We start from the raw sequence: 23534 nt of genomic DNA on the forward strand, positions 1-23534 counted from the left end.
ATGCAGGGGAAGGGAGATTTCCAGCTCCCAGGAAAAGGCTATGACACTTCAGGAAGAGAAGCAGAGGTATAATTTCTCAATGGCTTAAATGACTGCTTCTTGGAGCAGCTGGTACAGGAACCCACAAGGGGAGAGGCAATTCTTGATTTAGTCCTGAGTGGAGCGCAGGATCAGGTCCAGGATATAACCGTTACAGGACCGCTTGGGAATAGTGACCATAATATAATAACATTCAACATTCCTGTGGTGGGAAGAACACCTCAGCAGTCCAGCACCCTGGCATTTAATTTCAGAAAGGGGAATTACACAAAAATGAGGAGGTTAGTTAAACAGAAATTAAAAGGCACAGTGACTAGAGCCAAATCCCTGCAAGCTGCATGGAAACTTTTTAAAGACACTATAATAGAGGCCCAACTTAAATGTATATCCCAAATTAAAAAAACATAGCAAGAGACCTAAAAAAGAGTCACCGTGGCTTAACCACCATGTAAAAGAAGCAGTGAGGGACAAAAAGGTATCTTTTAAGAAGTAGAAGTCCAATCCTAGTGAGATAAATAGAAAGGAACATAAACACTGTCAAATCAAGTGTAAACATGTAATAAGAAAAGCAAAAAAAGATTTTGAACAGCTAGCCAAAAACTCAAAAAGAAATAATAAAATGTTTTTTAAGTATATTAGAAGCAGAAAGCCTGCTAAAAAACCTGTGGGTCCCCTAGATGATCGAGCTATAAAAGGAGCAATCAAGGACGATAAAGCCATTGCGGGGAAACTAAATGATTTCTTTGCTTCAGTCTTCACGGCTGAGGACATTGGGGAGATTCCCGAATCTGCACCGTTCTTTGTGGGTGATGAATCTGAGGAACTGTTCCAGATTGAGGTGTCATGAGCGGAGGTTTTGGAACAAATAGAAAAACTTAATGTTAACAAATCTCCGGGACCGGATGGCATTCATCCAAGGGTTCTAAAGAACTCAAATGGGAAATTGCTGAGCTATTATCTGTGGTTTCTAACCTATCCTTTAAATCGGCTTCCGTACCTAATGACTGGAAGGTAGCCAACATGACACCAATATTTAAAAAGGGCTCTAGAGGCGATCCTGGCAATTACAGACCGGTAAATCTAACTTCAGTACCGGGCAAATTAGTCGAAACAATAGTGAAGAATAAAATTGTGAAGCATGTAGAAGAACATAATTTGTTGGACAAAAGTCAACATGGTTTCTGTAAAGGGAAATCATGTCTTACTAATCTATTAGGATATGTCTACACTACCCCGCTAGTTCGAACTAGCGGGGTAATGTATGCATACCGAACTTGCTAATGAAGCCCGGGATTTGAATTTCCCGGGCTTCATTAGCATAAAGCCGGCTCCGCCATTTTTAAAAGCCGGCTAGTGCTAACCCCGTGCCCGTGTTCCACGAGGCGTACAGATAGTTCGGAATAACTACGTAGTTCGAACTATCTAGCCCGTGCCGCGCGTAGCCGCGCGGCACGGGGTTCGCACTAGCCGGCTTTTAAAAATGGCGGAGCCGGCTTTATGCTAATGAAGCCCGGGAAATTCAAATCCCGGGCTTCATTAGCAAGTTCGGTATGCATACATTACCCCGCTAGTTCGAACTAGCGGGGTAGTGTAGACATACTCTCAGAGTTCTTTGAAGGGGTTAACAAACATGCGGACAAGGGGGATCCAGTAGATATAGTATACTTAGATTTTCAGAAAGCCTTTGACAAGGTCCCTCACCAAAGGCTCTTGTGTAAATTACATGGCCATGGAATAAGAGGGAAGGTCCTTTCTTGGATTGAGAACTGGTTAAAAGACAGGAAACAAAGGGTAGGAATAAATGATAAATTTTCAGTTTGGAGAGGGGTAACTAGTGGTGTGCCCCAAGGGTCAGTCCTGGGACCAATCCTTTTCAACTTATTCATAAATGATCTGGAGAAAGGGGTAAGCAGTGAGGTAGTAAAGTTTGCGGATGATACCAAACTGTTTAGGACAGTCAAGACAGAAGCAGACTGTGAGGGACTCCAAGAAGATCTCACCAAACTGAGTGATTGGGCAACAAAATGGCAAATGAAATTTAATGTGGATAAGTGTAAAGTAATGCACATCAGGAAAAATAACCCCAACTATACGTACAGTATGATAAGGGCCATTTGGCTACGACAAATCAGGAGAGAGATCTTGGAGTTATCGTGGACAGTTCTCTGAAAACTTCCACACAGTGTGCAGCGGCGGTCAAAAAAGGCAAATAGGATGCTAGGAATTATTAAGAAAGGGATAGAAAATAAGACCCAGAATATCTTACTGCCCCTGTATAAAACTATGGCACGCCCACATCTTGAATACTGTGTACAGATGTGATCTCCTCACCTCAAAAAAGATATTTTGGCCTTGGAAAGGGTTCGGAAAGGGGAAACTAAAATGATTAGGGGTTTGGAACGGGTCCCATATGAGGAGAGGTTAAAGCGACTGGGACTTTTCAGTTTAGGAAAGAGGAGACTGAGGGGGGATATGATAAAGGTCTATAAAATCATGAGTGGTGTGGAAAGGGCCAATAAATAAAAGTTATTTATTAGTTCCCTAAATAGAAGAACTAGAGGACACCAAATGAAATTAATGGGGAGGTTTAAAACTAATAAAAGAAAGTTCTTCTTCACACAGCGTGTAGTCAACCTGTGGAACTCCTTGCCAGAGGAGGCTGTGAAGGCTAGGACTATAATAGAGTTTAAAGAGAAGCTGGATAATTTCATGGAGGTTAGGTCCATAAAAGGCTATTAGCCAGGGGATAAAATGGTGTCCTTGGCCTCTGTTTGTCAGAGGCTGGAGAGGGATGGCAGGAGACAAATCGCTTGATCATTGTCTTCAGTCCACCCTCTCTGGGGCACCTAGTGCTGGCCACTGTCGGCAGACAGGCTACTGGGCTAGATGGACCTTTGGTCTGACCCAGTACAGCCGTTCTTATGTTCTTATGCTATGGAGCTTGTTCCCAAACCTAGTGATTTCCCAGGAATCTACAGGAGGCCTAGGACCTTTGTGTGCTAGCACATAACAGGAGCAGAAATTAGGCAAACTGACCTGTTAGGTATGTTTTGTTGCTCTTTTGACCTTGTTATACATTTTGTGTTTTGAAACGTATAACAGATTTTTTTTTGCCATCGTATCTCTATTTTAAAGCTTGTGGACAGGCATTTTGCATAGGGAACACATTCAGCAGCCCTTTGTACACATGAGCCAACTCAAGACAGCCTGATGATAGCAGATGCAACATCCATAGAAATCTTTTAGCCAATTTCAGGAGTGACAGGAATGGAGGTGTAAATTACATGCTTGGTTTAAATTGTTCTAAAAAGGTGCAGGTGGGAATAAGTATTTTGCCATGCACCAACCAGACAGTAGCTGTGCAAAATGAGTAACTTACCAGCATAAGTACAATTCTGCCTTCCCTGATTTCATTGGGCCAGGATTTCATCCCATATGTGTAGGGAACAAGAGGAAAAGCAACTAACATGAGCTTGTAAATTAAAGGAGGCCCTTTTGTCTGCACCACCGCGGTACTCTTGAGGCCAAACACAGTCCCGTTTGAGTATAGCTCCTATTAACTTCAATGGGATTCATGTGTACTTTTTTCAGTACTAAATTTGGTTTCCAAAGAACTCCAGAAGAGTGTAAGATGCTTGTTTCCAATCCACTGGAAGCCAGCACGGTGCATAGAACACTATTTGCAATTAAAAAAAACGATTAACTGAATTTTTAAAAAAGATTAAATGGTTAACTGATTCAATTGCTTGCATCTCCACTGAAACTAGGCTCTTATCTTTATGCTCTACATTTGTTTTTTTCTGGCTCTACTCTCAATGACCACAAAGAAATGTAATATGACAGGGCTTTGTCTGTAGATGTGTGTTTTCTGATTTGGAGTTTTTATGGTACAGGTTGCTAATATCTTGCTGAATGGTGTGAAATATGAGAGTGAGCTGAATGGTTCAGGTGAAATGTCGGAGCAACCACTTTCCATGAAACTTCTTTGTTCAACCATCTGCCACATGCCCAAGATGCTACGTAATCTCTGCATCAACCACTTCCTAGGTAAACAGCATCGTGCTTTTCTCACCATGAAAGTAATTGGGTTTCCCTTCAGAAGAAAATGGTTTCAGAATCAGTTTAGATTAATATTTTAAAGTGTTTGATCTGTTGTGATCATCTCTTGCTGAGGTCTACTAACAGGGACCTAATTTTCTCTAAACTTAGTATTGTTGCATTCCAAACGCCAGAAAGTCTCTTTCATTTCTTTTACAGCAAGATTTATTTCTGTAAGAAATGAGGAATAAATATTTATTTTTAGCAAAAAACTAATTCCTTCTTCACATTGGCACTAAAGAAACCTGCCTCTGATTAGGCTGAGAATATGTCCTGGGACACAGAAGAAGCTGAAATAGAAGCAAGATTTATAAACGCAAAATTCTGCCATTAAAATAATTTTTACAATTCAGCCTCCTCTGACATTCTCCTCTGCTATTGGACTTATTATTGAATGAATGTTTATCTGCTATGAGGCCTCTCGGGACATTTCTAAATGAAACTTACTGCACAGCAAAAAAGGTGTAAGTCTTCAGCACTCCAGTGTGGCATCAACTAACTGTCTGTTCCCTAGCGAATGCTTCCGGGGGACTTTGTGCAGACAGAGTGCAGTAGGCTGGAGTTCTGCGGGTTTTTGACCCAACATGCCATACGATGTGTGTTCATTCTGACATATTGTAAGGATAATGATTGATGCCACGGACACTTTCATGGGAGGCAACACAGGGTTCAACTCTCTTCCTACTTCTGTTGCATGTGTGGTGTCTGTGAGGTTCCTAAGAAAGACAGGTAGACATGGGTGGTGGTGTTTCCTGTACTCTGCTGGCAAGCCCCTTTATACATCTCCCATCTATTAATACAGTGGCCACATGGGTCAGGTTAAGTCTACAAAAGACTGATTTAATATTAATAAATTGGCAGAAGGAACCAGATGAACTGCTGCATTAGCATCCTTGAGTGAGGGGCAGTGTTCTAACTTTTTCATCCATGTGCAGACTAAATTTTGTCATGTGCACCAAGGCATATGTGGATATGCACCGTCAATAGAAACACATGCTGCTGGCTGTGGGCACTCTGCTAATCATCTGGGCAGCATTTGAATCTCTCCTGCATGGCTGCCCAAGCACTCAGCTTACAGGACAGACTGGTGAGGGTGTACAGCCTCTCAGGTGCTGAATCCTGCTGTGAGGGCAGGGGACTGAACTTGATGATCTCTCAAGGTCCCTTCTAGTTCTAGTGTTCTAGGATTTGCAATATGGATTTTAATTGAACCAGAGGATACTGCTAGAGTCCCAGGTAGCTGCCCTAACTAAAAGTACTTTTCCCATCTGATTTTTTGAAAGATCAGTGCAGCCATCTCTCAGACCGTGCCAGACATATCCATACCTTCAGCAGCTCAGGCCTAGACCACAATGAGGTGCTCTGTGTAAAGTTACAGCTTGAATCTCCCCAGGAACTGAAACTAGTACAGAATTCTGTAGCCCATGTGTAATGTCTCTTGCTCAGAACAGTGTTCTGACCAATGTAGTCTGCCTGTGGGGATTCCAGATGGTGTTCAAAAGGTAGGTTTTGACTTTTAAAATGCTGGCTGACTTTGATGCAGGTTGCAGTATAGCAGAGAGAGAGAGAAAGTGTCTCCGGTCACTCCCATGATCAAGGAAGCTGGAGTGTACTATAGAATATTACACCATTTCTTTCCTGCTGTGAATTCTAAAATATGACAGCACCCAGAGCTTGTGGTGAGAGCTTGAAGATACTGTTTACATTTAAATGGATAAATCTTTCTTTTTCTAGGTTGGCTCTCGTTTGAAGGAATGCTGCTGTTCTACACAGACTTCATGGGAGAAGTAGTGTTTCAAGGCAACCCTAAAGCCCCTCACAACTCTGATGAATATCAAAAATACAATGCTGGGGTCACCATGGGATGCTGGGGAATGTGTATCTATGCATTCAGTGCTGCATTCTATTCAGGTACTAAGCTGAGCTCTCTTCCATGCTGCTGAGAGAAGAATGAACTGCCTCTAAAAAGCTGCTTCTGCAGCAGATAATGTTGTTTGCGGCTTGGCATTGATAGTGCGATTTAGTGTGCTGCTTTAGAGGGTTTTCTGCCCTAAAATCTCTTTATGAGCAGTTCTTGTCTGTTTATATACTACAGTAATTCCTGGCTTAACACGTGGCCACTTAACATGTTTTTGCGATAGCATGATTTTTTGGGGGGAACATTTTTTGAACACCACAACTGTCCCCGCAATAACGTGATTTCCCCAACCGGCCGGCCGGTCGCCAGCAGCTGCACGGGGCTTCCACTGCCTCCCTAGAAAGCAGCAGAGGTTTGCCGCACCATTGCCCGGCGACCCCCACTGCCCGGATGCCTCGCTCCCTCTCTTCCGCCCCCTGCTTGCAGCCGGTGGCTGGGTTTCCTCAGCTGCACAGGACTTCCCCTGCCTCCTTTCCCTACTTCCCCCTGACCGGATGCAAGGAAGCAGGGGAAGCCCCGCGCAGTTGCCAGCAACTGGCCAGCTGGGGAAACCCAGCCGCTGGCTGCAAGCCCTCTCCCCTGTCCTCCCCTTCCCTTCTCCCAAGACAAACACCTCCCTAGTCCACTTTCTCCCCCAACCTTATGACCCGGTCCCAGCTGCTAACAAGTGCAGGCTGGCGCCGCAAACGCAACCCCCACCTTTTCCATTATTTTCAATGGGAAAATTGACCCCGCATAACACGTTTTCACTTAACATGAACATTTTCAGAAACGCATGTATAGTGTTAAATGAGGAATTACTGTATCTCTTAGTTAATGCTTGTTAGCATTGACAGCACTGACACCTAACAGTCTAAAGCAAAAAGCAGGACCATTAGCACTTTAAAGACTAACAAGATGGTTTATTAGGTGATGAGCTTTCGTGGGCCAGACCCACTTCCTCAGATCAAATAGCTCATCACCGAATAAACCATCTTTTTAGTCTTTAAAGTGCTACATAGGCCTGTATTTTGTTTCACCTACACCAGACTAATACGGCTACATTTCTATTACTACCTAGTGTAACACACCTGCCCACTGGGCTTGGGTCACTGTGCCATCTAGTGGCACTTAGACCACTTACAGCGAGAGAAAATGAGTTTGCTCTACAACCTTAGCTGACAGTCAGCTGGCTTGTAGCTCGAGCTGTAGAGCAGTGGTCACCAACCAGTCGATCAGGATCTATTGGTAGATCTTGGAGCCTCTGACAGCTGAACCTGACTGGTTTGGCCAAGAGGCTATCGAGTGCCAGCTCTTCAGCTGCCCCTCCCCCTACTGCTGCACATCTCCTGCCCTTTGCCTTGGAGCTGCCTCCCCCAGCCCTGTGCAGAGCAGGGGAGGGAGAAGTGGGGCACTGATGTCAAGGTGCCCCCTCTCCCACCTTCTCTCCTATCTCCACAGAGCAAAGCGGGGGGCACAACAGGACTTGGGATGAAGTTTGCTGGCTCTTTTTGGGAGTGGTGCTGGGCTAGGGCAGGGGGGAGCCTGCCTTAGCCCCACGGCACCCCCACTCAGGAGCCATCTGAGGAAAGCAGGGCCCAGCTGGAACCCACATCCCGAAACCCTGCCCCAGTCATGAACCCCCTCCTGCACCCCAAGTCCCTGCCTGAGCAACTCTGCATCCAAACACCCTCTCAGAGCCTGCACCTAGAACCTCCTCCAGCAACCCAAGCTCAGCTCAGAGCCCCTCTCGCACTCCAAATCCCTTCATCCAAGACTAGAGCCTGCGCCCCAACCTTCTGCCCCTGCCAGGTGAAAGGGAGGGAGGATGGGGGAGGGATGGCGAATGGAATAAGCAGGGGCGGGGCCTTGGAGAAGGGGCACAAGGAGGCGGGGCCAGGAGATTTGGGTATGAGGTAGATCTTGGATTGCACTTAAATTCAAAAGTGATCTCGTGCTTAAAAAGGTTGGAGACCCCTGTGTAGAGGCTAATGCAGTAAGCGCCAGAGGTCCCAGGCTCAGTTCTGCCTGTCAGTGCTACAGTAGCACTGTTCATGAAGTACTCCTCAGCTGCACAAGATTCTGGTGAGGAAGGTGAACTGCGGTATGGGCAAATTGCGCACTTCAGAGCTTGTGTAAGCATGCACCAAGCATTCATTGCAGCCTTCCGTTTCCCTACACAACGAAGCGTCCACACGTCAAATGTGCTTTTGTGCAAGTAAATCAGCAGAACAGAGGGCTTTTTCCGGTGTAGGTAAACCTCCTTTTATGAAGCAGAACTCAGCTATAGCACAAAAAGAGCCTGTCCGAAAAGGTACAGGTGCTCTGATGGCCATTCTGTGAATGGCCATCAGAGCTTTCTTGTGCAAGAGCTTCCATGCAGTGTGGACGCTCTCGCGCAAAAGCGATGAGCTTTGAGGTGTGGATGTGTTCGTGTGCAAGAAGCCTGCAGTGCAGACGTAGCCTTTGGGTAAGACTGGCTAAAAACATCTAGCCAGTTGTCTTATGTGCCAATTGATTTACATTATTAAAAGACTTGGCAATACTGTGAGTCTCAAGAATCCCAAGACTAGGCATATCAGAAAGCTTGAATCAGCCAAGACAATTTTCATACTGTCCATACTTGGGAGGTGTGTGACCTAGAACAGGACTGGAAGACAGGCAATTCTACATCCCAGTACTGTTGCTAATTTACTCTGTAATCTTTGGGCACATCACTGAACCTTGGTGTGTCTCAGGCTCCCCTTTGTAAAATTGAGATAATTATGCTTTCTCATCTAAGACTACTAGTGAAGAATCATTCATATTTCCTATGGGATATGCTGGAGAGCCTTTTCTCCTAGAATCTGTAGTATGTTACACCACAGGAAATAACATTTAAGTCAATGGGACTATTCGATATAGGACAAAATTGATGAGAGTCACTGGGCACAGCTTGATACCACAGTCCTTGATACATTACTGTGTCACAGTTTCCCTTCTGTGCTCTGAGCTATTCAGACACTGCACAACAGGTGAGTCAATTAATGTTCTTCCTCTTGGGGTTTGCTTTGTTTAGCAAAAACAAACTGAAACCTTTTATTTGGCCCATCCACAGCATAATGAGTCCTTCCTTAGCTAGCAGGGTTTCACAGATCAGTTCATCTTCTCTTCTCAAGGACTACACTGTCCCTCAAGCCCTCAGGAAAACTCCCAGCATTTCCTGTTCTTTCTATTGGTCTCCCACAGCCCTTTCACCAGGCTATACAGAGAACTCCCCTCCAGATCATATTCTGCCCTTGACTCACCTAAACTAAGACTAGGCAACTTTCCCCTCCTTTTTAAATTTCAGTCTGTACAGGCAGTCCCCAGGTTACGTACAAGATAGGGACTGTAGGTTTGTTCTTAAGTTGAATCTGTATGTAAGTCGGAACTGGTGCCCAGATTCAGCCGCTGCTGAAACTGATCAGTTTCAACAGCGGCTGAATCTGGACGCCAGTTATGACGTACATACAGATTCAACTTAAGAACCCCAGGCATCCCCAAGTTAGCTGCTGCTGAAACTGATCAGTGGCTGATTCCAGGAAGCCCGGGGCAGGAGCTTCCTGTAGTCAGCCACTGGTCAGTTTCAGCAGCGGCTGACTTGGGGGGCGCCTGGGGCAGAGCAGCTGGGGTGCTGTTGGGTTGGTCCAGTAGCGCCAAGAAGCGGTGCTGCTGGACCAACCGGCAGCGCCCCAGCTGCTCTACCACAGGCCCGGGGCTTTGCTCCACGTCTCCCTGGTCTGCTGGGGGGGGCCACTAGCTGCGCCCTCCCCCCCCAGCAGACCAGGGACACGGGGAGCAAAGCCGCAGCGGCGGCGGGGTGCCGCGCCTCCCCGGCTTTGCCAGAGCAAAGCCTCAGAGGCGCGGGACCCCTCCGCCTCCCCGGCTTTGCTCCGGGTGTCCCTGGTCTGCTGGAGACGGTCCCCAGCAGACCAGGGGCACCCGGAGCAGCTTTTCTCGCCCCGGAGGTCAAGGTGGCGGGACCACTGTGCTCTGGGCGGTCTCCATTTTCTGCTTCACACACAATCAGTTAGAATTAACTTGTTTAAAAATCTTTGTAATATGTGGCCAGCCACATGTAAAACAGAAATCGTCTTCATCTCTATTGATCTTCCTTTGCCCTTCTCCCCTCCCCAGCCTCTCTCGTGCTTCCTTTCTATCCTCCCTCCTTGTTCTCTGCTGAAAACCTGAAGATTTATTTTAACTTATTTTTTCATAGCTCAGTCTGGTAGGGCAGTATTAATGTTCCTATACTGCCGTTGCAAAACATTCGTAAGTCGGATCCGCGTAACTTAGGGACTGCCTGTACTCAACTGATCCTAGTCCTGTGACCTCATCTTGTTTATGTGCTCTGGATGGTCAAAATTTCAACTACCATTTCTGACCCATGCATTGGGCAGTGGGGGGGATCAGACACAGGTAGTGCTGTGTCCAAACTCCTTTGCCCATTCTGTGACATTGAGTTAGAATAATTTAGCCCTTTAAATTGCTTACCGTGTGAAATATGTAGACTTTTGAGTTAATCTCATGCTTGGAATGCTAAACGTACTTTTGCATAGCTTTCCTATATGCTCAGTCCCATTAAATAAGAGAATGGATTTCTACCTATTTATTACAGATAGCTATAGTCCAACATAAAAAATTTCCAATTAACTCCACTTAGGTTACTAATTCCTCTCAATTTCTTTTGGCCCAATTCTGCCAATCTCACACTGAGGAGGGAGAGCACCTTACCCCACAAGAAGTGTCACTGATTTCAAGAGGGCCATTTGCAAAAGTATTATTCAACAAGAAGCAAGGTGGTGGAATTTGACTCTTTTTTTTTTTATCAGTCATTTCTCCACTACAGATTTTGTTCATAGTCATGTTAAAATTGTATCCATAAACCACAGATTTATCCTATACAGGGTTCAGAGAACGTGGGAATATATGCCTTAAAAGCCTCAATGTAGGAAAAGAAAGGATAGACCTGCTATTCTCCAGTTCATAATTACCTCCTTAACATGCTCTGTGAGCAAGATCTGCCTGAGCTGAAAAGCTGGAGGTGATCATTCCAGCTTTAATCAGCATCACATATACGAACTTTACAAATATTAGCATTAAAGTAGACTTCAGAACAAACAAAAGTAAAAATTAGGACATCAAATTAAGAGAAAGAAACATACGTCACAAGTTCCCTTTGTTTGTGGAAAGTTAGTTCCCATAATTAAATGAACCAATAATGCTAATGCTTTGAGAAGATTAAAGACCAGGGTAACTGGGATGTAGAAAAGTTTGTGGGGTTTTTTTGTTAATGCAGAATCTGTTTATATGTTTCAGTGCAATTTATTCTCTTACGTTCTATTTTTCAGCTGCACTAGAAAAGCTGGAAGAATACTTCAGTATTCGCACCCTGTATTTCATAGCATACCTGGCCTTTGGACTTGGCACAGGCCTGGCTACACTCTCCAAAAATATCTATGTGGTTTTATCTCTGTGCATAACTTATGGCATTTTGTTTTCAACACTCTGCACACTCCCATATTCCCTGTTGTGTGATTACTACCAGAGTAAAGAGGTAAGTTTTCCACTATTGCATGTTTTAAATCATAAAGCATAGACATTTTTACACTACTCACAGCTAAGACAACTTTCTGCCAAACCAGATCAAGTTTAACTAGAAATTTCTGCTCCTTTTCATTTTCTGCTTCACACATAATCAGTTAGAATTAACTTGTTTAAAAATCTTTGTAATATGTGGCCAGCCACATGTAAAACAGAAATCGTCTTCATCTCTATTGATCTTCCTTTGCCCTTCTCCCCTCCCCAGCCTCTCTCATGCTTCCTTTCTATCCTCCCTCCTTGTTCTCTGCTGAAAACCTGAAGTTTTATTTTAACTTATTTTTTCATAGCTCAGTCTGGTAGGGCAGTATTAATGTTCCTATACTGCCGTTGCAAAATCTGATCAGGAGCAAAAACAATAAAACCAGCCATACTGTGTCAGACCATTGCTCTGTCTAGCTCCGTATTCTTAATCTTCTGTGCCATATGCTGCAGAGGGAATGGACAGAAAAGGGAAATCATTGAGTGATTCATCCCCTGTTGTCCAGTCCCAAATTCTGACTGAGAATTCAGGGCACCCAGAGAATGGAGTGCATCTATGACCATCTTGGCGAGTGACTGCTGATGGACCTAGCTTTTGGAACTTATTCTTTTTGTGATCCAGTTATACTTTTGGCCTTCAAAACATTGCTTGGCACTGAATCTCACAAGTTATTGATTTTTGTGTGTGTGTATGTGTGAAGCACTTCCTAATGAAGAATCAGAGAGGGCAGTGTAGAGTAGGGAAGAAAATTGGCATCCTGTGACCTGCAGAAGAAGAAAGAGGAGAACTTATGTACCTCCAGTGCAGATAAAAATAGGAAACACTTTTCAGGCACTCTGCACAGGAACAATGACATGAATGGTTTGGAGGAGTTATCCGAGGACAGGGATCAGAAGGAGGTCCCATTGAACAGAAGGCCTGGGATGCATTGTCCTGAGGTGGAGGTTCCACGACCACCACTCCCAAGAGAAGACAGGTGCTGGTGGTCGGGGACTGCCTCCTTGGAGGGGTGGAGTCAGCCATCTGCCATCCAGACTGGGAAACTCGAGAAGTGGGCTGCTTACCTGGAGTTAGAATTCAGGATGTGACGAAGTGCCTGCCAATGCTGATCAAGCCATTGAACCAATACCCCTTCCTACTGCTTCCTGTGAGCGCCAGTGATACTGCCAAGAATGTAGGTTACTGCAGACTACGTGGGTCTGGAAAGAAGGAAAAGGGGTTTCAGGAGCAAGTTGTCTTCTCATCCATCCTCCCTGTTGAAGGAAAAGGTCCAGATAGGGGCCATCAAATTGTGGAAATAAATATGTACTTGTGCAGATGATATTGGAAAGAGGGCTTTGGATTCTTCAACCATGGAATGCTGTTCCAGGCAGATGGATTGCTAGGAAGAGATGGGCTCCACCTAATGAAGAAAGGGAAGAGCATTTTCACAGGCAGGCTTGCAAACCTTATGTGGAAGGCTTTAAAATAGGTTCTCTGGGGGATGGTGATGTAAGCCCTGAGGTGATGGGGAAGTGGGATACCAGGAGAAAACTCAGGGAGGCGGGAGCAACAGGGAATGCATCCTGATTCATACTGAGAAAGTAGGGTGGTCGGCTAGTTATCATGGCATGTCTACACTGGGAAATTATTTCAAAATAACTTATTTTGAAAGAACTCCTGAAATAACTACTCTGAAATAGCGCATCCACACTACAAAGGCAGCATTGAAATAGTGCAGAATTATTTTGAAATAGCGCATCCACGCTGCTTGGAGCCTGCATTGCATTTAAAGCCCCTGGAAGCACTCGGGGTGCGGGGGCGGGGGGCACCAGGAGGGCGGTCACTTCCTGTAGCTGCTTGCTGAGCCATGTGCTCAAAGGGGCTCCTCTCTACAGCCACATTTCTTCTCCACTGCCTACCCCTCATGGGACACCAAACTCATGCTGTGCGCTCTGGTTGCCCTTGTGGGCACCACAACACTTTCTACATGGAGCCGGAGTTGCAACAAAGAAGTGCCAGGCTCACAGGCCTTGTGCTGTGCCTCATGGAACAGTTTATCTGCACTGCCCACATGATGCTTCAGGACCACAATAAGCAGCACACACCCAGGCCCTGGCACTCCTGATGCAGGAAATGATCCTCAATCCCCTACATATCGTGGAATGCTGCTTCTAGTGGAGGGAGACCTGCTTCTAGTGGGACCGCATCGTCCTGCAGTGAAAGGACCAGCAGTGGCTCCAGAACTTCAGCAATGCAGAAGGCCACCTTCCTCAGGCTCTGAGAATGGCTCACCCCGGCCCTCAGGCAACAGGACACCCAGCTGAGACCCGTCATCCCCCTGCAGATATGCATCGCCATGTCCCTATGGAAGTTCACCATGCCGGACAGCTACCACTGCCTCAGAAACCAGTTTGGCATGAGGAAATCCATGGTCGGGGCCATGCTAATGCTGGTAGTCAAGGCCATCAACTCCATATTGTTGTGGAGGGTTATCATCCTGGGGAACATTGACCCCATCATCGATGGCTTTGCTGCCATAGGCTTCCCCATCTGCGGGGGGCAGGGGGAGAGTGGGGAGACGGAGACGGCATCCTGGTCCCCAACCACTGTGCCTCGGACTATAGAAACAGAGGTACTTTCCGATGGTGCTGCAGGCCCTGGTGGTCCACAAGGACAGTTCATGGACATTTATGTTGGCTGCTCAGGGAAGATGCATGATGCCCACATATTCCGGAATTCAAGCCTGTTCCAGAGGATACACGTCAACACTTTTTTTCCTGATCACACCATCAGGGTCAGGGATGTGAACATGCCCATGCAAATCCTGGGTGTTGCAGCCTACCTCTTATTCCCCTGGCTGATGAAGTGCTATGTGGGCAGCCTGGACCCCACCAAAGAGCACTTCAGTGCAAGGCTCAGCAGATGCTGTATGGTGGTCGAGTGTGCCTTCAGCTACCTAAAGAGGAGATTCAGAAGTCTCCTCTGCTGCCTGGACCTCAGTGACCAAAACATCCCCTACATAGTGGTGGCCTAATGTGAGAGCAAGGGGGAGACGCTCCTGCCTCGGTAAGGGGCAGAGGCTGAGCGGCTGACCAGGGCTTACAAGCAGCCAGATACCAGTGCCATTCGATGAGTACATCATGGGGCAGTACTCATCCAGGAGGTCTTGAGAGAGAGTTTCAGCCAAGGCCATCTGTAAGACTCTTCCCCCAGATACGCCCACAAGGGGCCTCTGCATTGCCCCTGTGTGCGCTTCTTCTCCCACCCTCCCTTCCCACCCCCTTCCAGTCCCAATAAAAAAAGCCTTTTTGACAAAGAACTCTGGGTTTTTTATTTGAGGGGTAAACAACAGGGCAGTAGGGAGGAGGGGGCTCAGGGCTGGGGCTGGCACCTGCCTTGGACACCTTGGGGGAGCTTCAGCTGCCCAGTAAGTTCCACCACCCCATGTTCAGGGGCCCCCGCAGCCCCTGGGGGAGCTAGGATAAGTTAGGGGGCTGGTATGGGACTTGGGGGGAGGGTGCAGGAAGGTGTGTGGGGGAGTGTTGACCTGCTCCATACCGGTGGTCATGTGCTCCATGACATGTTATGGAGGAGGAGTACATAGCCTTGTACTGCTGCTCCAGCTGCTCCCACAGGGCCTCCCTCTACTCCTGGGCAGCTTGGCACTCCTCGCAATCAGCAACCTGCTCCTTTCGTGCCTTCTCAAAGCCCTGGATGAGGGGCTGGAGGCAGGCCGTGTGGTCCCAGAGCAGATCTGGTTCTCTTTCTGTGCTGGATTTCACAGTGTTGGGAAGATGGAGGCTGAGGTGGCGGACATGCCACACTTGCAGCTGGGCCAGCTGTGGAAAAACAAAGTGACATGGGCAGTCATCTCAGGACATACCATGTGTGAAGCCTAGCCCTAATCTGTAAGCCAACGCCAAAGGTCTCGGTTCAGATGATGGCAGTGTGATTCAAGCAAGGCCATCTCTTGCCTAGACAGCAGGGCACAGATGTCTGAGGGGAGTCTCACTTACCCCCACATCGCAGGGACAAGCAGGCATGGGAATGTGCTGGCCTGGCCAGGAGCCTGTGAGCAGGAGTGAGGGATGGGGCAGCCTTGTTTCCTTCCATGTCCCACACATGTTGGGTCCAGCCATGGAGGGAGAAATGTTATCCCTGACCACGGGAGGTGGGGGGAGGTGTTGGGAGAGGTGTGTGAGAGCAGGAGAGGCCGCTTTCTGGAGACAGTGCTACTGGGGTCTCCTCCTATATCTTCTCCTGGCAGATTCTCATGAAGGGGATCAGTCTCCTCTGTATCGCCAAATTTGGCTGGGAGTGGATGCTGCCTGAAAGTGTAGATATGCACCTATGGCCTGTGCAGCACTGCTGTGTGTTTCCATGACCCCAGCCTCTTTAGGGGTGGCTTGTTGCTGGGAGGTGTCCCACCACGGAGTCCAGAATAAGGCAGGAACCTTGTGCGAAGGATCAAGGCATTCTTGTGGGAGAGTGTCATGGAGCTGAATGCTTCAGACTGGTGCTCCATGAGCACAGGCTGTTGTGACACACAGGCCGAGAAGGCAGAGCGAGGAGCATGCAGCCCCTTACAGCCAGCTGCCTCCCCCACGTGTGTCTAAGGAGTTATGGAACTCACCTGAAGTGCTTCCCAAGGATTGTCTGAACCCTGGGAGGCATCCTGGGAGTGGGGACTGGCTCCAGGCTGAGGATCAGCTCCTGCCTAGATGGTGTCCTTGCTGGTCTGCTCCTCGTAGTCATTGTGGAGGCTGAGGTTGGGTGTCCTGGCCAGAGCAGGCAATGGGCGGGGGAGTGGGGGGGGGAGGTGACCAGCCTTCTTCCCAGGATGGCATCCAGATGCTCATAGAGGTGGCAGTTATGTGGTGCCACCCCAGAGCATTTACTTTTCTTGCTGGCCTTGGTGTGGGCCTGCCAGAATACTTTAGCTTTTATCTGGACCTGCTCCAGGGTCCTGGTGTGCCCCTTTCTGCACGGCCTGGAGGGGGGTGTGGTGGCCATCTGGCTGTACATGTTGGCATTCAGCCTTTCGGTGCAGAGATCGTGGATGTTGGTCTCCTCCTCGTAGACCTCGATGAGATTCAGGATCTCTGCAGCAGTTCAGGCCGGTACCCTCTCATCCCTGAGAAGGGGCATCAGAAGGTACTGCAGGAGAGCTGGCAGCTGAGAGGGTGCAGAGGGAGCGCAGGGGTCACTCATGGCTCCTCTCAACAGTACTGTGTGGTACAGAGCTCTCCTGGGACCACAAGCCCTTCCCTTCTGCCTGCAGTTTTAAAGTCTGCAGGAGAAGGGGAGCATTGGAGTTGTCAGGGGTATGGCCAGAGAATCCACAAGTGCGGCTGAGAGAGGCCTGTGGAGAGCAATTATTTTGAAACTAGCCAATTAGCCTGTCATAAGACGGGATTTTCAGGCCTCCCCTCCACATTGGTCTTCTCTCTTGAGACTCCGGTCTCTCTCTCTCTCTCTCTCTCTCTCTCTCTCTCCTCCTTCTACTGCCTCCCCCCCTCTCTCTCAGCTCTCCTCCACCTTCTGCCTCTCTCTCCGTCTCTCTCTCTCTCTTCTCCTTCTACTGCCTCCCCCCCTCTCTCTCAGCTCTCCTCCACCTTCTGCCTCTCTCTCCGTCTCTCTCTCTCTCTTCTCCTTCTACTGCCTCCCCCCCTCTCTCTCAGCTCTCCTCCACCTTCTGCCTCTCTCTCTTCTCTCCCTCCTGCCTCTCACTCTCTCTCTGCTCTCCTCTGTCTCCGTCCAGGCCCCGCCTCCTGGGCGAGTACATCACCGCCCCGCCCCCCTCCGCCTCCCACCATGGCTCGGCTGACTTCTACACTGCTTGCAGCAGGAGCAAGCAGTGCCAACGGCCTCTCTCTCTCTTCTCCTCCTACTGCCTCGCCCTCTCTCTTTCTCTCAGCTCTTGTCTGCCCCCTGCCCCTCTCTCCATCTCTCTCTCTTTCTCTTCTCTCCTTCCCGCCTCTCACTCTGTGTTTCTCTTCTCCTCCTCCTGCTGCATCTCTCTCTCTCTCTCTCGCTGTCCTCTTCCTCCTCCGTTCTCCTCTGTCTCCCCCGTGTCCTCTGCATCTGCTCCGCTTTCCTCCTTTTGAATCCAGCATCCTTTCCTGACGTCAAAGACACACGCTCGTCCAGGCCCCGCCCCCTGGCTGTTCCCTCTGGGCGGTGCTGTTGCCTCCCGCCGTGACGCTCGGCAACAGCGCCGCCCAGAGGGACCAGCCAGTGTTTCAGTGTTAGTGTTACAAAGTCACAGACATTGGGCTACTATTTATCTTGAAATAGCAGCAGCTGAGCATCCACACTAATGCTATTTCAAAATAACAATTTCAAAATACCAGAGGGGTAGCCATGTTAGTCTGAATCTGCAAAAGTGGCAAGGAGTCCTGTGGCACCTTATAGACTAACCGAAGTGTTGGTTTCAAAATAATTTCAGAATAAGCGTTGTTCCTCAGGACAAGCAGGCATTATTATTTCAAAATAACAAGCCCCTTATTTTGAAGTAATGAGCTTGGTAGTTTGGACGCTCTGCTGGGTATTTCAAAATAACTTCCTAGCATAGACCATAGGTTAGGTGCCTGTAAACAAATTCAAGAAGCCTGGGAAACAAACAGCAAGAATTTGAAGACCTAGCATAGGAAGAAACTATGTGACTGGAATAAGAGAGACTTTTTGGGGTAACTAACATTATTGGAGCACTGTCATGGATGGGTATAACTGGTCAGGAATGACAGACAGGAAAGAAAAGGTAGAGGAATGGCAGTATGTAAGAGAACAGTATGATTAATCAGAGCTCCAGTATGAAACTGGAAAAAAGCCTGAGGCTATGTCTACACCGCAGGCTTCTTGTGCAAAAGGTCTTGTACAAGAGCGTGTCCACACTGCCATGTGCTTTTGCACAAGAGATGTGCTTTTGCGGAAGAGCGCCCATAGCGGTGTGGATACTCTCTTGCACAAGAAAGCTCTGATGGCCATTTTAGCCATAGGGCTTTCTTGTGCAAGAAACCCCTGTTGCCTGTCCACAGTGCTCCTTGTGGAAGAGTTCTTGCACAAGAGGGCTTATTTCTCTTAGGGAGAGAAATAAGTCTTGTGCAAGATGCCCTGTTTTCCTACGCTTTACTGTAAATTTACTTGCACAAGAACGTGTGTGCAGTGTAGATGCTCTGCAAGTTTTCGCGCAAGAACAGCCATGTAGATGTAGCCGGAGTGTCTTTGGGTTAAGATTAGAGGTGAGAAAAGGAGTGAAGTCATGGTGGGTGTCTGCTATAAACAGGTAGGTAAAAAATTTTAATGGGGGCACTCCAATATTTTGGCAAGTGCTCAAGAGCCGCACTTTTGTGGAGGGGGTGTGTAGTCTGAGATCCAGTTTGGGTGCAGAAGGGAGCATGGGGTAGAAGACTGGGATGCAGGAGGGTGTGGGAGGGAGTTTGGGTGAAAGAAGGGGCAGTTATCTGAGGCAGGGGCTCGGTGTGACCAGTCCAGGTGGGGGAATGGGTGCAGGAGAGGATTCTGGCCTGGGGGAGAGGCTCTATGAGGGGGGTGCAAGGTCTGGGAGGGAGTTGTGACCTGGGTGAAGGGGTACAGAGGGTTTGAGTAGTGACCTGGGGCAGGGGAATGAGGTGCAGGGTCAAGGAGGGATTATGGGTGCAGGAGAGGATTCTGGCCGGGGGGTGAGAGTTATGAGGGGGTGCAGGGTCTGAGAGAATGGGGAAAAGGGATACTGAGGGTTTGGGTGATGGCCTGGTGTAGTTAGTCAGGGGGGAGAGAGGGGACTTACCTAGGCAGCTCTCATCCAGCAGCCCTGCAGAAACCTGAGACAAACTGTCTGCTGCAGGCTACTCATTGCTCCCTAGTGCTCTGCTCCAGGCAGACTTAGGGGGAGGAGGCTTCCCATACTGTTCCTGCCCCTTGCAAAACTTCTCAGCTTCTATTGTCCAGAAACTGGCCAATGGGAGCTGAGAGATTTTGCTGGGGGCATTGTGCAAAGACTCCCTCCTCAGCCATCCAGAGTGGAAAGCAGCTGGCATTTTAAAAAGCATGAGCTGCTCACTACTTAAGGGTTGCAGCAAGGAGGCCGTGGGCTGGATCTGTGGCCTGGCAGGCTGAATCCAGCCTGCTGGCAGCCTCTTGCCCACCCTAGGCTATTGACCACCACACCAGGTGGATGAGGCTTTCTTTGGACAACTAGCAGTAGTTTCCAGATTATAGGCTCTTGTTCTCATGGGGGACTTCAATCACCCTGACATCAGCTGGGAGAGCAATTCAGTAGTGCTCAGACAATCCAGGAAGTTTTTGGGAAAGAATTGGGGACAACTTCCTGGTGCAAGTGCTGGATGCATCAATTAAGGGTCCATGGTCCTCTTGATCTGCTACTCACAAACAGGGAGGAATTGGTGGGGGAAATAGAAGTAGGTGGCAACACTGGAGCTGTTAGTTTGCAGTTCAGGAAGACTGCAAATGCCTCAGTTTACATTTGGAATTTTTGTCTGCTGCAGGAGTTAAAAACTTGTTTTATTAAATGAAGGCTTAAAAACTGCCAAAAATATCTAAGGCTGTAACCCCCTCCCAGTCAGGGACTTTTCTGATTTCAGCTAATGAGCATTAACATGATCCGTTCTTTTAGCTAATGAGCTAAAAGTGTTTCTTCAAACACTTATAATTTTTCCTTTTGTTGTTTATGTGGTAAGTGTTTGACTGTACATAGTGCTCCTCCTGGAATCAGTGGAACTTACAAGTGACTTTAACATTCAGAAAGTAATAATTCTATTCTCCGCTTAATGACCAGAGAGAAACCACTATTAGTGGCACTGATTTACTTATTTAGGGTGCGCATGCCAATCCCCCTCAGGAGTAGGGCACTAGACCTCTCAAAGGGTGCTCAACCCCATGTGTGCTTCAACTTCAGTGGCCTAGGGCCACTAACCACACCTTATCTCTGTGGGGCAGTCATGCCTACTGGACAGGGTCCATAACACCACTCCCCTCCCTCAGGACAATGGGGCCTCACTGCCAGATCAATGGCAACAGTTGTAGCACCCCCCTTGGGGTTAATGAGGATGAAGTAGGTGGATCTGGGTCCACCTTCTCCACTGGGTCCCAGTCCAGGCCCCTGAAAGCAGTGGAGTGGCCCACCACTAACTCAGCAGGGAATCTGTCCAAAACACAGAGAGCTCTCAGGGTGGGGGTGAGGGCAATTTCCTGGACTGGGCTACTTCCTACTGGACTCCCTCTTGCCATCTTCTTCACCACTTTCCTATGGGGTCTTCTCCAGCTATTCCCCACTAACTGGCCTCTGTGGTTCAGTCCATTCGCAGCTGGAGCATGCCCAGTAGGGCCGTGGGGGCAGGGCCTTCTCAACTGGGGAGTCAGGGTTAACCCTTGAAGACCTAATCTGGGGTTGATCCACCTCATCACAAGGGGAGGAAAGATTGCCCAGCAGAGCGATTCAGGAGTTTCAAAAGGCAGAGAAGATAGTTTGCATTTCTGCTGAGCTGAGTTTCCTTTACGCAGTACTTCCTGCTACAGCCGTGTTTCTCAGACTGTGCTCCGCAGCACATCTGCAGGGGCTCAAACTGGAAACATCGATAGGTACAACACATACAGTCAGTGGACTGCTGGGGCTCCACATAAATTTTTACACATGTAACGGGCTCCGGAGCCCAAAAAGTTTGAGAACCTCTGTGCTACAAAATTGTGTTGATGTTCCAGTATTAAGGGAATATAGAGAAACCAATCCAGAAAGGAGAGATTACTGTTCTAATATGATGAAGTATGTAACTCAGTAAAATTTATGGATTCCCTCAAACCAGTGGTTTTCAATTTTGTATCTATGAGGGTCTGCAGAGCCAAAGATTTTCAAAGGCAGACACATCTCCATTTGAAAAATATTAGGGGGATCCTTAAATAAAAAAAGGTTAAAACCACCAGCTATTTCTCAACAATACATAGATCCAGCAACTCTTGGGCTATGTCTATACTGCACCTCTCTTGTGCAAAAGCCTATGCAAATGAAGTGTGGATTAGCATATTACCGCACTTCATTTGCATAATTTATTAGGGGCCATTTTGGAACAAGAGGCTTTTGCGCAAAAAGGAGTTGTGTAGATGGCACCTTTTTGTGCAAAACCTTCCTCTTGTGCAAGAGCTGTTCTTCCTCATTTTTTCAGCTACACAGCTCCTTTTTGCACAAAAGCCTCTTGCACAAAAACGGCCCCTAATAAATTACGCAAATGAAGTGTGGCAATATGTTACTCTGTGCTTCATTTGCATAGGCTTTTGCTCAAGAGAGGTACAGTGTAGATGTAGCCTCTGGGATAGAGCTTCCCTGCTTTGCTAGTTCTGGCCTCTAAGTAATTCTCCATGTTCATTATGAAAAGTCACACCTTGCATCTTGCATTGTTTCATCTTAACAGTGTGCATGTTTTGGTCTGGTTTGCTAAACTTCTGTCTGTTTCTCATATGGTTTTCTTTTCCCTTTGAACAGTTTGCAGGATCGACTTTGGATGGTACCAAGAGGGGGATGGGTGTGGATATCTCCCTTCTGAGCTGCCAGTATTTCCTAGCTCAGATTCTTGTTTCTATAGTGATGGGGCCCATCACCTCAGTGGTGGGCAGTGCTAATGGTGTGATGTATTTTGCCAGCTTTGTGTCCTTCATTGGCTGCTTGTTTTCCTCCCTGTGTGTCATCTACGAGGTACCAGCCAGTGAGGAGCTGGCGGAGGAGCAGCAGCCACTGTTGCTGAGTGCATGAAGTTCAAGGGCTGCACAGTACGGGATTGCTTCTTCCCCACGAGTCCCGTTGTGCGCTAATAAAGGCAACACACACAAATAGCTCTTGTGCCTCCTCCTTAGTCTGGACAGTGGGTGCTGCATGTCCTGGGAAGGGGGGAGGGGTGGATGGGTGGTGAGGGAGTGTGGAGGGCATAAGTGTGTGGTGTGGGGGAAAGGTAGGATGTGTGTGTGAGGGGTAGGAGCTGCTGCGTGTTGGGGGTGGGGGGGTTGCAGGTGCTGGGTTTCCTGTGGGATACAGGTAGGCGTCACCCCAGCCAAGCACTAGAACCCACAAGGACCATGTGGTAGGGGAGGAGCAGTGGGACATGGCTGTCCTGGTGGGAGGGAGGGGGATCCCTTTGCATGCTAATGCTGCCCCAGTGGGCAACTGTGATAGGGAGGGGTCACAGGGGCCATGGCCATAGGCCCTGCCCCTGAGATGTAGGACAATGAGCACGACCAGGAACAGGTAACAGGAGAGTTTGGAGAGGGAGTTCTCTAGGTAAAAGAGGAGTAAAAATGGGACCCTTGTGGTAAGTGGCTGTCTGGAGTGTGTGTTTGTGTTTGGGGGAGTTATTTGCAGTGTGCTGAGCTTGTGTTTGTCTGTTTGTTTGGTTTGTTTGTTTGTTTGTTTGAAGGAGCTTCTAAAAGGTTTGAAATCTAGAAGCCTCTGTTAATTGGCTGAGCCTCAGTCAGGGGGAGGGGCTACCAGAGCTATATAAGCCTGTGACTCAGCGACCAGGGAGAGCAGACCAGGAACAGGTAACAGGAGAGTTTGGAGAAGGAGGTTAGAGGGCACTAGTGACTTGTGTCCTTCTTTAAAACCTAACTCTTAGAATAATCTATACTCCAGAAGTTTAAAAAGAATCCCAGTTTATACTTAAACTTATTCATTACAAACATGGAGACAGAAGCCCGGCAGCAGAGTGGGGGCTATCCTGTTTATTGCGTCGAGTGTAACATGTACGATTACCTGCCCTGTGGGCGGGTGGCGTATGTGTGCAGCTGTTGCAAGGAGCTCCTGACCCTCAGAGACCGAGTTCGGGCTTTGGAGGACAGGGTGGCTGAACTGGAGGAGCTAAGGGAGGTAGAGAGCTATGTTGATGAGATTTTCCGGGACACTGTAGTACT

The 23534-nt window shown here is 48.0% G+C and overlaps 1 protein-coding gene across 4 annotated transcripts in view; it reads left to right on the top strand.

The window, feature by feature from the left end:
* SLC45A1 (solute carrier family 45 member 1) overlaps positions 1 to 22465 on the top strand; it is a 311140-nt gene extending 288675 nt beyond the window's left edge. For 3 of the 4 annotated variants that reach the window (XM_075906383.1, XM_075906380.1, XM_075906382.1), the window contains 4 exons: positions 3933 to 4086; positions 5872 to 6048; positions 11407 to 11612; positions 22117 to 22465. In XM_075906383.1, coding sequence (XP_075762498.1) covers positions 3933 to 4086; positions 5872 to 6048; positions 11407 to 11612; positions 22117 to 22383 — 804 coding nt within the window. In that variant the 3' untranslated portion in view covers positions 22384 to 22465. Of the gene's footprint in view, positions 1 to 3932; positions 4087 to 5871; positions 6049 to 11406; positions 11613 to 11946; positions 14939 to 22116 lie in introns of those variants that run through there. The other variant, XM_006117963.4, reaches the window with a different exon arrangement.
* Positions 22466 to 23534: the final 1069 nt, after the last annotated feature.

This window comes from Pelodiscus sinensis, chromosome 23 (assembly GCF_049634645.1).
Source record: "Pelodiscus sinensis isolate JC-2024 chromosome 23, ASM4963464v1, whole genome shotgun sequence".
NCBI classification, from domain to species: Eukaryota; Metazoa; Chordata; order Testudines; family Trionychidae; genus Pelodiscus; species Pelodiscus sinensis.